This window comes from Mastacembelus armatus, chromosome 15 (genome assembly GCF_900324485.2).
Source record: "Mastacembelus armatus chromosome 15, fMasArm1.2, whole genome shotgun sequence".
In the NCBI taxonomy this organism is placed as follows: Eukaryota; Metazoa; Chordata; class Actinopteri; order Synbranchiformes; family Mastacembelidae; genus Mastacembelus; species Mastacembelus armatus.
This window is the reverse complement of record NC_046647.1, coordinates 8,665,061-8,677,643: the sequence shown is the minus strand read 5'-3', so window position 1 is coordinate 8,677,643 and position 12,583 is coordinate 8,665,061. Positions and strand designations below refer to the sequence as shown.

The 12,583-nt window shown below is 40.2% G+C and overlaps 1 protein-coding gene across 2 annotated transcripts in view; it reads left to right on the top strand.

Moving 5' to 3' along the window:
* disc1 (DISC1 scaffold protein) overlaps nucleotides 1–5,372 on the top strand; it is a 41,613-nt gene extending 36,241 nt beyond the window's left edge. For both annotated transcript variants that reach the window (XM_026309112.1, XM_026309113.2), the window contains exons 13-14: nucleotides 1,880–2,003; nucleotides 3,879–5,372. In XM_026309112.1, the coding sequence (XP_026164897.1) occupies nucleotides 1,880–2,003; nucleotides 3,879–4,066 (312 nt within the window). In that variant the 3' untranslated portion in view covers nucleotides 4,067–5,372. The remainder of the gene's footprint in view (nucleotides 1–1,879; nucleotides 2,004–3,878) is intronic.
* Nucleotides 5,373–12,583: the final 7,211 nt, after the last annotated feature.

Genomic DNA, 12,583 nt, shown 5'->3' with positions numbered 1-12,583 from the left:
AAAACTGTCGTACCTAACAGCACCCATGGGAACATACGCAATTACCTGGTGCCTCTCATTCATTACTGCTTAAATAACCATACCAGTGCATACATGAGTCTGAATATATTGAATTTCTAAATAATTTGCTGAACTTCACACTTCTGCAGTCTGCTTTGTTTACTCTTGGTCTAATAACATTAACACTAATGTGCATCAGGAATCAACACGCCAATACATGTATGACTGGTAGTCTATTATGCAAATTGACAAGTTGTTGAAATCTCATTTCCCACTTTTTCTTGTTTGTCAAAGGCAGAGGTAGCAGGGAAAGTCGTTTCTATTGATTTTGTTTGATCACCACCAAGAGCAACATAACAATTTTTAAAAGGTTTGTTTTTGCCAACAAACTGTCAGGGGTGTTTTCAACAGTGTCACTCTGCACAGCGAGCTTTTGTTTTCTGTCCCGTGGTTATATTGACTTTTCAAATTCAAACTGGAGGCTGTAAAGTATAAAATCAGCAGGCTACATGGGTACCAACATCACAAGGTGATGCCTAAAGACAGACTTTTGTTAGTGATGGTTTGTTCATTAAAGTTCTTCACACACACACACAAAAAAGATATATATTTTTTTAAACCTATGTTCCTGTGGGCTATTTAGACTTTAAGTCTCACTTAATTCCTTAACTGCATCAGGGATGGCTTGTACATATTGCTGTGCCAGGTCTATTGTTGTGTATTTCTTTTGGGGTCTTACATCATCTGCAGAGAGAGTGCTATTCCAGGACAGAGACCAGAGACACGACTTTCCAGTGATTGTTCTGACACCTTGGAGCTGCAGGGAGTTGATATTTTCTACCTGCAGCTATGAGTCAGATTAGACTTTCTATGTGTTGTTTGATGAGAACACTGGGTCTGCGTGCACGAGCGTGTGTGTCTGTTTGCCTTAAGTGTATATGTGTACTCTTGTGAGTGTGTGTTTGTGTTCTCTATGCTTGATAAGTGTGAAGAAACTAGGACACGGGTGTTTGCAAAGGGGCCTGTTCTAATTATGGCCAGCTCTGATGTCTGAATGCTCTGCCCTACTGCACTCTGCTCCTCCACCAACCCGACATCCCTACCATCCTCCAGTACACACTCAGCCTCACAACATCCTCAGCTAATCTGCAGACGCACTATCGAATGTAGTGCACACGGCCCGCAAAGGTGTGTAACTGTGTACGTTACAACCTTGGTGCCTCACCAAACAAAAATCCTGGCAGCCTCATATTTTGCCTGTCCATCTATTCCTCACTTCGGACCTGTATCTGGTTTAGACAGCATAAAGGATTCACTATGAAAGACATGAAATATGTCTTGGAAAAGTATAAACAAGTACTTCAACTTTTACAACAGCCATTATTTTAACTAAAGTGGGCCTCCATCCAGTAACTTTAACTCATAATATATTCAAGTATCCTCAGCTGAATTCACTTTATTAAAGGGGGACTCCACTAATGCTACACATCAAGGTCAGTTTATTCATCACAAAAAGCACAACTGGGCCTGTGAAAACAGTTTTATCTTCTGTGACTCTGCATAAAGTGTGACAGAATAACCCTGATGATGTTGGAGGGTTGAGGCAGAGCCATACAGTAGTCACAAGGGGTCCACCTTCAGCTTCATTTGTTTATTAATTACCAATGTCACTATTCTATCAGATTATAATTACATTTCAGGAGATGTGTATCTTACTTCACATTGAGACACTCGCTGGTTGCATGTTGTAAAATATACTCAAGGAGCCTTTAATTCTTTTTTAATTCTATTCATTTTCAATATCAGACACATTTAGCTGAACAATTATGGTTTCCTGCCCGTAGCCATCGTTCCATCTATTGTTTGCTTCTCCTGCCAGGACGGGTGCAGTGAGGCCGAGGCTGCAGACCTGACAGAGCGCTGCGAGCTGATCAGTCACAGGCTAATGACCTTGGAAGATGAATTGCAGGTGGCCATACTGAACCGGGACCAGGCCCTCACCCATATCCTTCCTCTGCTTTCTAAATAGACATATATCATATAAACTGTATGCTATCTGTGTGTGTTTCTGGCTCTGTCCATTCATCTTAAGCACATCATTTTCTTAAGGCCTTCGATCTCTCACAAGTACAAATCCAAACTACCTTTAGGCTGACTGATGTTTGACTTTACCTTGTGATTTAAAAAAAACATCAACTTGTTTTATTTGACATTATGGGACCATCCAGAGAGGGAAGAGAAGATAAACTGGGATCAGAGGATTTTTCTTGACAGGCTGGATGTGCCGGCTAGAAAAATAAAATGGTTAAATGTCCAAGTGAGGTTATTAGGGGACTATTGATGCAGCCTGCCAGTCACCAGAGGCTGAGATTAAAGTCAGCCGACAGGGGCAGCGCCGTGGCAGATAGAGGAATGTCACTGTAATGACTCTGCTGCCGTCATATCTTAATGTCCATCCTCCTCCTGACCCTCCCTTCCTTCTCCTCGCCACAAGTCTGCTCACTTCCACATGCTGAATCTGGCATGGAGGAAATTATACTACCAATGATAATGACTCTGTTGAAACTGTTGAAGCCGACTACAGGTCACAATACATCATTTTCCACGCTAATTAGAAAGCTGATTGGAAATAGATTGGTGTGTTTTTCTCTCTCCACTTTTCTCATCCACACTGTAAGCTTATTAAGCCAGATAGAAAAGATGATATTTCAACACAGGAGGAAAGGATGAAGACTATTTGCCATCTAACCTGATGTTTTCTCATTTTATTTATTTATTTTCTGTCATGCCTCATTTCTCTTGTTGGAACACAGGCTGCCAGAAACACTTTCCCCATCTGTCTATAATATGATGAAGAGGTTCATTTAGTTTTGGGATCTCTAAAAGCAATGTGTTATACAGCATGTCTATCACTCTCTGTTAAAGTGCGGCCTCACTGTTTTCATATCTTAAAACAGTCCCCCCCCCACTGTGCTGTGGCCTGCCTCTCTGTTTTTGTGTCCTTACATGTCGTTCATCTTGGTTTTATAAAATCGTGCACTCATGCAAATACATTTGAGACCCCAGTGTTGTTGTGTGGCAGAAACCGAACAGAAATTGAATTCGGGATGATGCTACTGTTGCTATAGAGACAGGAAGAACAGACCTCCTGTCTACAAGGACCTTAATTGAGTCCCCACTCTCAATACAAGGAGGTGGATGGGCAGCCACACAGACTGGGTTTAGAAAAAAAAAAAAAAGATGGACAGGCCAAATGATGTAAAGGTCTTAAACATATTCTGAACTTCATTGTTTCGTTTGGATCGTGTTGCCTTCAAAGTCTAGTCGAACCTTCTGCAGTATTGATGAAAACCTCTTTAATGGTGTGTTAATTATGAATGAGGACAATCTGTGTCCATTCAGACAGTAAAACGAACTATCAGGGACCATCAGCCATCAAAGCCATCCCTTTGATTTGCCACTTAAGCTGGACACTCACATGATTAATTTGAGTTTCTAAGCAGGTTAAACAATCCCCCTGCCGATGACAGCCTCGATCCTGTTTCATTGATGGTCTATGAATAATTTAGCCGGGCAGTCTGTTTGCTTAGGTCCCCACACTGCCACCCACCTTCACAGATATGATGAGCTCATGAATAGTGAATTAGATGGGGTTAAATTGGGCATGACTTGATGATGTGTCCCAGTAATCCGTTTGCTGGCCAAATTCGAGATTGATGACTTAATAAGTTTATGGCTGTCCTCAACTATTACCAATAACCAGTGAGCTCCACATCTGCCCTGATGTTATTTTGCTTGCATGCCTTTTATTTACATGTTAATATGTGAATCTCTGCCTGCTTCTGGCTCATCAGATTCTTCCTTAACTCCCTCTGCACAGTCTTTAGAAAAGGAGGTTCAGGAAGTGAAAGCCACTTTACAAACCATGCTCACACAACTTAAAGAGGAAGAAGCAGAAGAAGAGGAAGTGAACGAGCTACAAGATGATGAACTCATGAAAAATGGGACTGACGATGAAGAAGAAGAAGAGGAAGACCAGTATTTCAGTGACAGCTGGGACATCTGAAATGGATGCCTGCAGTGTTCATGACCACTCACACAGAGACCGGCTGTGTGAGAGCCCGACCTCGGCTTTGCAGTAGAAGTGACCCCATATCCATTTACCATAAAGCCTCACTCAAAGCGCTTTACAACTGGCCTCTGTAGCACTGCTGAAAGTTTCTGGTACAAAGCCTTAGAAAGTCTGGACTTTTTATCCATACAAAAACTGGACAAACAACATATGAAGGTTGTTGACGTGAGTGTAAAATATAAGACACTGTAATGCGAAGTCTCCTCAAATCTTGCCAGCCTAAGTTTAACAAGGTGTGCCTTAATCCACGGAGCTGCCATAGTGATTAGTTTTTCAATTACAGTGTTTCTGAATTCAGGTTTTCATGTTGTGTCTAACTAGTCCTGACCAATTACTTGATATTTTGTTCAGTTGAAGCTCAGAAGGTAGAGACGATCAGCTTTAAAGCAAGATATGTAACTTTGAATGTGGCCACAGACGAGAGTTAAATAGTAAAACATAGTGTAACAGCAGCACAAGACCTGACTCAGTAATGTCAGTTACACAGCAATATTTACCCAGTGTTTGCTAATATCAGAACAATATGTTACTGGTGATCCCAGATCCAGTTAAAAAAAAAAAAAAATCAATAATAGAAACAGGACATACATTTTTTTTAAATAAGAAGCCTGAAACCAAACTGAAACAATAAATCACTATAATTGCCCAGTACAACTACCTGCTTGAATTTAGGTCGAGAAACAAGCAGACAATGTAATCATCTTCTACTGGTGGCAGTCTTGCACATAAACTAAAGCAAATGTTTAATCTTTTTTGATCACTTCGCCACTTTTGTGTGTTTTCCACATGGTTGGACTTCAGTTGCATGTAATTTTGTACAAACAGTAAAGTACCTTGTGGTGCTACAGAATGTGAGCTAACTTGAACACTTTATTATTTTCTTTGTGTTGAAAATGCAATATTTACATGTTTTCAGTCTTACAGCAGGGTGTCCTTGAAGTGGTTCTCTCTATTTTAAGACTTATCTGTCACAACTGTGCCTTATGCATGTAGAAAATACTGAAATGTAAATGGGCACATAAAATAAGTATTTGCAACTGCTGTTTGTTTTCTAAAGCAATCTATCTGACACTAGTTAGGTGGTTTGTTTTTTTTATTCCATTTCACAACAGAAACATTTTTTTGTACTTTTACCCATTAATCAGTTCGTTAATTTACTTGCAGCTTGAACTCACTGTCTTGTATTTCATATTTATTCCTTACAGCATCTTGCTAATTACAGCATGTACCATTCAGTCTACTGTTGTGTCCTGCTGTTTTCTTCTTGTGTTGAGTTACAGCCCCTCTGGTAATTTCCCCCTCACATAAATGTTCTGGGATGCTGCCAGACAAGTGAGGTCACTGATGACATGTAGGAGATATCAATAAGGTAATAAAGGTCCTCTAGTGAGGTCTTTAGGGGATACACGGGCTTCTATTGTTATCTTAGCTCAGCAGTGGTGGTGTGGCTAATTGGGAGGCAGCCTCACAGAAGACATGGAAATAGGATGGTGTTGCTTTGTCTCCATCTGATTTTGCTGGTTGTTTTTTTTTTTTCCTGTTGGGGCTGGGGGCTGCTGAGGGATCCTCAGAGGCGTGTCTGCAGTCCCACACTCTGGGCTCTAAACACAGCTGAGTGCTCAGGGTTTTTCCACAGCAGCACAATAGGCCTTTCTCACATTACTGCCAGGTTGCAAACCACTTGCCAGGACAGAAGTCTCTACATCAATCAGCTCGAGGCAGCGTACAGACAGAGCCTGGCACACACACCTTTCTGCCAAACACCCCCCACCTCATAATTGAATCCGTGCTTGCATCACACTGTGCCCTGTGTGGCATCTCTGCTCATAAAATGGCCACAGAGAAAAGCCCAGATGGTTTTCAGCAGGCAGCTAGAGCAGGGTGAGCTGTCTCCTGATGTAAAATACAGCACCATGCAGTGCTTTGTCTCTGCTTTGGTTTCTATGAGATTGTACAATGTAATTATATTGTATTATTTATTAGTATATTATTGTAATTTTTTTGTTCATTTTCCATACATTTGAGTTGGATCCAGCCCTAGCATCAGGCTTTACATCTATTATAGTGCCAGTTTTGCCATTTGAAAATCACAGTTATTTGCAAAACAATGGGTCCTTCATTTCAGACAGAGGTAAATAAAAGCAGGCATCTCATTTCCATTATGCAACAGTCTGTTTGTTGGCTGGAATTACCACTATTGCTGGCAGATTTGATCAGATGTAGCTAGCAAGTTAATTAAGCTAATATTAACTTTGTGATGATTGAGAATATTGTCCAGTTAACTTTTTAATAATTCTAGCTGTGAGCAGCACGGTGGATGGTGGCTAGCACAGCTGCCTCACAGCAAGAAGGTTCCTGGTTTGAAACCCATCAGGGGCCTTTCTGTGTGGAGTTTGCATGTTCTCCCTGTTCTTGTGTGGGTTTTCTCCAGGTCCTCTGGTTTCCTCCCACAGTCCATAAACATGTATGTCAGGTTGATTGGTGACTCTAAATTGCCCATAGGAGTGAGTGTGAGTGTGTGAGGTTGTTTGTCTCTATGTGGCCCTGTGATGGACTGGTGACCTGTCCAGGGTGGACCCCTGCCTTTCACCCAAAGAGAGCTGGGATAGGCTCCAGCAGATCCCTGTGACCCTAAATAGGAATAAGTGGGTATAGATAATGGATGGATGGATGACCTACCACATATTAAAAAAAAAAAAAAAAACAACTCCACAAAATAATGTAGTATGAAATGCTCTGGTCTGGGATTTCAGACAAGGTTAGTACTGCAGGCACTAATCTGGTTTGGCAGACATGCTAATGAGTGTAGCTTATGTTAGAGTAGAACAACACGCTGCTTAGACCCTGTCTTACTCTTCCACTTTGCATTTTGTAAATAAATTAATCGACCATTTTGACAGTAAGTTTGCCTGTGAGGAGAGACTGACTACAAATTCTTCTTTTCATGTTTCACTTTGTTCATACACTAAGGAGTTTGACTCTACCATAAGTGTAATGAACAGCATGAATAAAAGGAAGACAGGTGAAAGAAAAAAAAATTATTTCCTGACTGACTGACTGACTGACTGACTGACTGACTGATTGAATGAATGAATGAATGAATGAATGAATGACTTCAGGAGTGTGAGTGTACGAGAGGATTTGGGTCTTGGATTTGTTGATGTGATTCCCTGTTGGGTTGTTATGTTGGTTGACAGATACACGTAGAAAATCTCTGAGCCATAAGAGAATCATAGAATCCTCTCGCACCACTTCAACCAGCACCACAGACTCCACTAATGAATGCAAATTGAGCTTTTTTTAAATTTTTTTTTTTGTATTCATGCCTTTCACATATCCAGAGATTTTGGTATCCTCCAATGAAACTGACACCTTTGTTATGTGTGAGCAACTGCATGTCAGTTCTGGTCACTGAGTCAGTGAAGTTAATGTCCTGAGAGGTGTTTCTTTATAAATCCGGACCCTGAACTCGACAGTGTCTGCAGCTAGCCTTTTATTCGGCTCTTTTCCGTGCTTTCAGCAGCTCATTCAAATTCACCCTGCACTTTGCTCATCTGCTGAATAAATTCAACTGAGCAATTAAATAGGGAGGAAATTCCTGTGGAATTAATAAGCTTTTTAAATCATTTAATTGCAAGCCTTTCCAACGCCAAATCTGCATATTTCTCAGTAAAACCAGTAAAGGAAGTATGACACAAATGAAATACAGAGCAAACTGAGCAGAGACTACAGGAAATAGCCTTCCTTGTTCCTTTTCCTGTTGTTTCATCCTGACATTAAAAATCACACTTAATTATAAACACGATACCAGTAGGAGCTGCAGTCTCCTCAGAAACAGACCTATTTCCATCACTTATGGCTGGATGAGAAAGACAAGATTGGAGGAAGTGCACTCAGAGATGCAAGCACATGTCCATTTTCATCTTCATTTTGATGTATCACATTTACACACTGACTGACAGCCCTTAAGAAGAAGCATCTGTGCTTGTAAGAACAGAAGACAAACCCAATCCAGTGTTTACGTATTTAATGACTCACACTGAAGTTGGTCCTGCGTGTGAATAATTGAAGTAGTGTGGTCCTGAGGAAAACAAAACAAAACACAGAAAGCCACATTTCCCACTAATTCAAGAATGGTGGAAGTTGTGCAATGACAATATTGAAATGATGAGAAGTCACTGAAAAGTTGAACTGCTTTATAACACTACTGTGACAACAATCAGCTCTGACATGCTCACTCCAGCTGATATTTTCATAAAACATACAATGACAGAATCAATCCAAGTTTTTATCTCCCAGTTTCTGGCAGTTCCTTCAACTAGAGGGACAACTCCTCCGTTCCACAATGAGCCGTGTATGTTTTTCAGCTGTTAAGGACAAATAAAACTGGACAGGTGGCATAAAAAAGTCATAGTCAACACTAAATGCAAAAACGAATCTGAGGTCATGACCTTCATACTTTTTCAGGAACAGAAACAAAAAATTGAGAGGCTAAATGAATAAGCCAATGGAGAGGCTAAAATATAAAGGAAAGGCAGTGGGAAAACAGAATTTCAGATGGAAATAGGAATTGGCCCTTTTAAATATCCAATTAAAACCTGATTTATTAATCCAAATTATGAACTAAATTATTTATTTTGCTTTTAAAAGTGCATTTTGAGAGTTGATTCTGAAATCCTATTTAATGGGGAATTCATTGCTCCTTTTTGAAGCTGAAGTATTTATTGAAGGATTAATATAAAGGTAAATTTGTTTTTGGAATACCTCTTTTTATTGCACATCAAAATATAAATTAATAAAAGCATTCATTATTTTCTGTTTTTCTTGTCTGATGAAATATAAATAAATGGAATATTATTTCTGGGGCATTGACACCTGTTCATACCTGAGACGGTTGCATGGTACAATTTAAAAACACACACATAAGAGATTTTAGTGTCTGGTGTGACATGTACTGAGGTCACTTACAGTAAAGCTGTTGTGATTCCAGCCCTGCATACAACCTGGTATCAATGTGTTGTGCGTGTTATAGATCAAACACATAAAACTGTCTATATCATATGGTGAGGACACACTAACCTTACAAACTGCCACAGTTTAGTCAGGCTGACCCTGAACAAACAGAAAAAAAAGTTGGAGGTTAAAAGACAAATGTGAATTTTATCTCACTCCAAAATATAACAAATACTCATGTCAAACTTCTATAAAGTGATTTTCTCACAGGCAATCTCTTTAAAAGCTTACCCTTGCTTCTCTGCCCCAAATAAGATCAAAGTCAAGAGAGACTCTGTGCGACACACCAGCAAATCTTTTAAAAAAGATTTACAGTGTCCATGTTGTTTTGTGAAACATCAATGTCGAACCTTAAACAACAGTTATGACAGTGTTTTTGAAAAACAGCGGGATGTTTCCAGCAAAGAGATGTTTGTGTTGTTATCTCGTGTAATAGCATGAGGAATGGGGTAGCCTCTTTTTTAGCGAACAGCAGCAGAAGCAACAGGGAATTGATTATTACTTCGATGTCCAAGCAGAAAAAACATATTGTTAGTGATTCCTCCAGGGACAGCTCCTTCATTTAGCTCTACAGAGGAGCACTTCCTCCAAGAAGCCCAGGTTCACCTTGGAACATCCCTAGGGGACACAGCTGTCACTGGAAAGCTGAAATATCATGCCAGCTCCGCCATCCTTCCCACTTAGTCTGAAAAACAGACAGGTACCACAGCATGGGGAGACAGGATCGATAGATCTGATGGATGGAGCTGGCTGCCTTTATGAGAGGGGCTGGGGGACGTAGGGAAGGGGCGAGATGTAATGAGAGCTCCTGTGAGCGATGGGGAGGTTTTAGCCATGGGAGGCTGGGCGCGTGGCCCGCCTTCCTTTCACTTGAGCTGCCAGTTTGGCCTAATGAGACTTAGTGGAGCTCCTGACCTGGTGAGGGAGTTGGTGTTATTAGGTGATGGGTCTCAGCAGCTGTCTGCCTTGACCGGCCCACAATGAACACACTTTGGGTGTGATTCTAAAGCGAGGGATGCTGGTTGCTGTATCTTCCTGCTGTACCTGCAGTTACTCCATTACACTCTTCAGACCTTACTATGGCGTACTCAAGGCCGATAGACAAAGACTCAAAGAAAAAGGTGAAAAGACAAAGCCTGGCTTAGATCAAAAAATTCTATCACTCATTTTGAGTCTCATGCTACCACTTGCTTGCTTCTCAAAAATTGCATCACAGACAGAGCCTGTATATCACCAGCTTTAAAAAGAATGTATTATATACTAATATGTTCGTTTTAAATGTTGTAATGTTGTAGGTTTTACAGACTGATTCTATGTTCTCAAGGTCAAAATGGAATTACATCCAATCACAACCGGAGAGGAGTGACTGCCTGATCAATATTGGAGTGCTACATCATAACTGCAGAAGAAATGTATTGAAATATGCCACAGTTCTGCCACAGTGTACAAATATTTATCCTGTTGGCCTCCATGACTGGTGTTAATGTAATTAGCATGAGGTCTTTCTACATAATAAATTTCCGTGTTGACCCTTGTCATCTGGCTCGGTTCCTGTTGCCCATGTTCACCACAGATGAATGGGATCAGTGCTTGGGCCACACTGATCTAATACTGGAGCATCATAACGCTCAGATAATATTTGAGTTTTCAGTTTGTGTGATAAACGGTTATCACACAAAGCCATGGGTCTCTGTTACAGGGAGTCACTCAGTGTGTTTGCTCATGCCATATGCACACAGACACATGCACATGCACGCGCACATGCACGCACGCACACCTTTTTTGGAACACTTTTAATAGTAATCTAGCCCTGAGACGTCCAACATTTTAATAAATGTGTCAGGAGCAGCTACATAGACACTTTTCCATCCTCTACACTCTAACACACTAACGCAACAAACCGATGATGAAGAGCAGCCCAAGGACATTAGTGCCATTTGGAATTTAAAATGGAAGTACGATGAAAAAGAGGGGAAGAAATTGCAAATGACAGAGAAAACAGATCATGATGTGAGTATTCCTGTAGGGGGGGAATGTATATCTATAAAAGATTCAGGCTGTAACGCACAGCTGAGAATAGATGCCTGTTATAATATGCACCTCTTCTCTGCCATACCACACAAAGTAGTTGTGAAATGTTTTGCTGTTTCAGAGGAACGTTTGCCCCTTGACATATTAATAATAATACTGTACAGCTACAGCTACAAACGCTAAGAACTACAGCTGCATATATGTGCGTGACGATCGTCTTGCATGAAATATCCAAATGAAATGAAAGTAGTAAACTTAGATAAGCAGACTTACGGCTACGGGACACAAGATAAATTAAATGGAAACATCAGTATTCATCACAGAGCTTGAGAGTGGATTAAAGTCACATATTGTACCAAGAAATGCCCTGAAGACTAGTTAAAACGTGTGTGCTGACTGAGAGATTCTTCTGGAGAGTAGATGTGTTAATCTGGCTTTAGACCTGCCTGTTGATTGGATATTTACGCTCACTGACACGAGGGCTCAGTATATTTACAGAAGGGCCCGGTTTAGTGTCCTAATCTGAATTTCTCGGACGGTAGTTTAGGAAGTAAACCAAATCAAAACAAACAATGTCTAAGATTTATTTATTTTTTAAACTTCACGACACAGTTGCCCTGCAGTACTTTCTTTTCATATATTAGTTTGCTCCAGTGACTTTCACAACTGTATAAATAGCCACAGGCTCGCTCAGAGCACGTTGACTCTACTGCAGTCATTTTAGATCATAAGATCTTAAGCTAACCTTGTATTTATTAATGAAAAGCTTTTAGATTTAAGTTTCTAGATAATTTGATATTTTGTGCTCATGTTATTAAAATATATGTCATTATTCCTGACCAGCTTGTAAGCACAAATTTTTAACAGAGCTAAATGACACATCTCCATGTATTGTTGTGGACTGTGTTGGTGGGAACACTTAAAGTTTTGTTTACTCAAGGCTCTTAAGATTATATTTTTTGGAGTCCCAAGGTAGGTCTTTATATAGCATCATTATTAGATCTAATTCCTTTAGCTCAATGCGTATTCCTCATAAGTGTTGTCTCAGATTTCCTGTTTCTGTAGCGCAGAATGAAAAGAAAATTAAAAATTGTATTTCCTAAAATATGACACCATTGTAATTAGTAGGAACAACTCTTCTCTACTACTCTACTCTCAAAATCTGTCTTTTTTTACCCCTCTCTCTTTGTCTTCATGGTAGGAAACAAAATATCTTAAAATAACAGTTTGATCCCGTCCACATACAACATGAAACACTGAACCGCATTTTGTCCTCAGGCCTCACTGACCTTGTCCTTGTCTGGAACATCATGTAACATAAATTAAGGCACAGCAGTTTCAAAGGAAAAACAAGTAAACAGCAAAGGTGCCGCCAAGGAAGCAAGCAAGAATTGAGGTCTTTGAGGT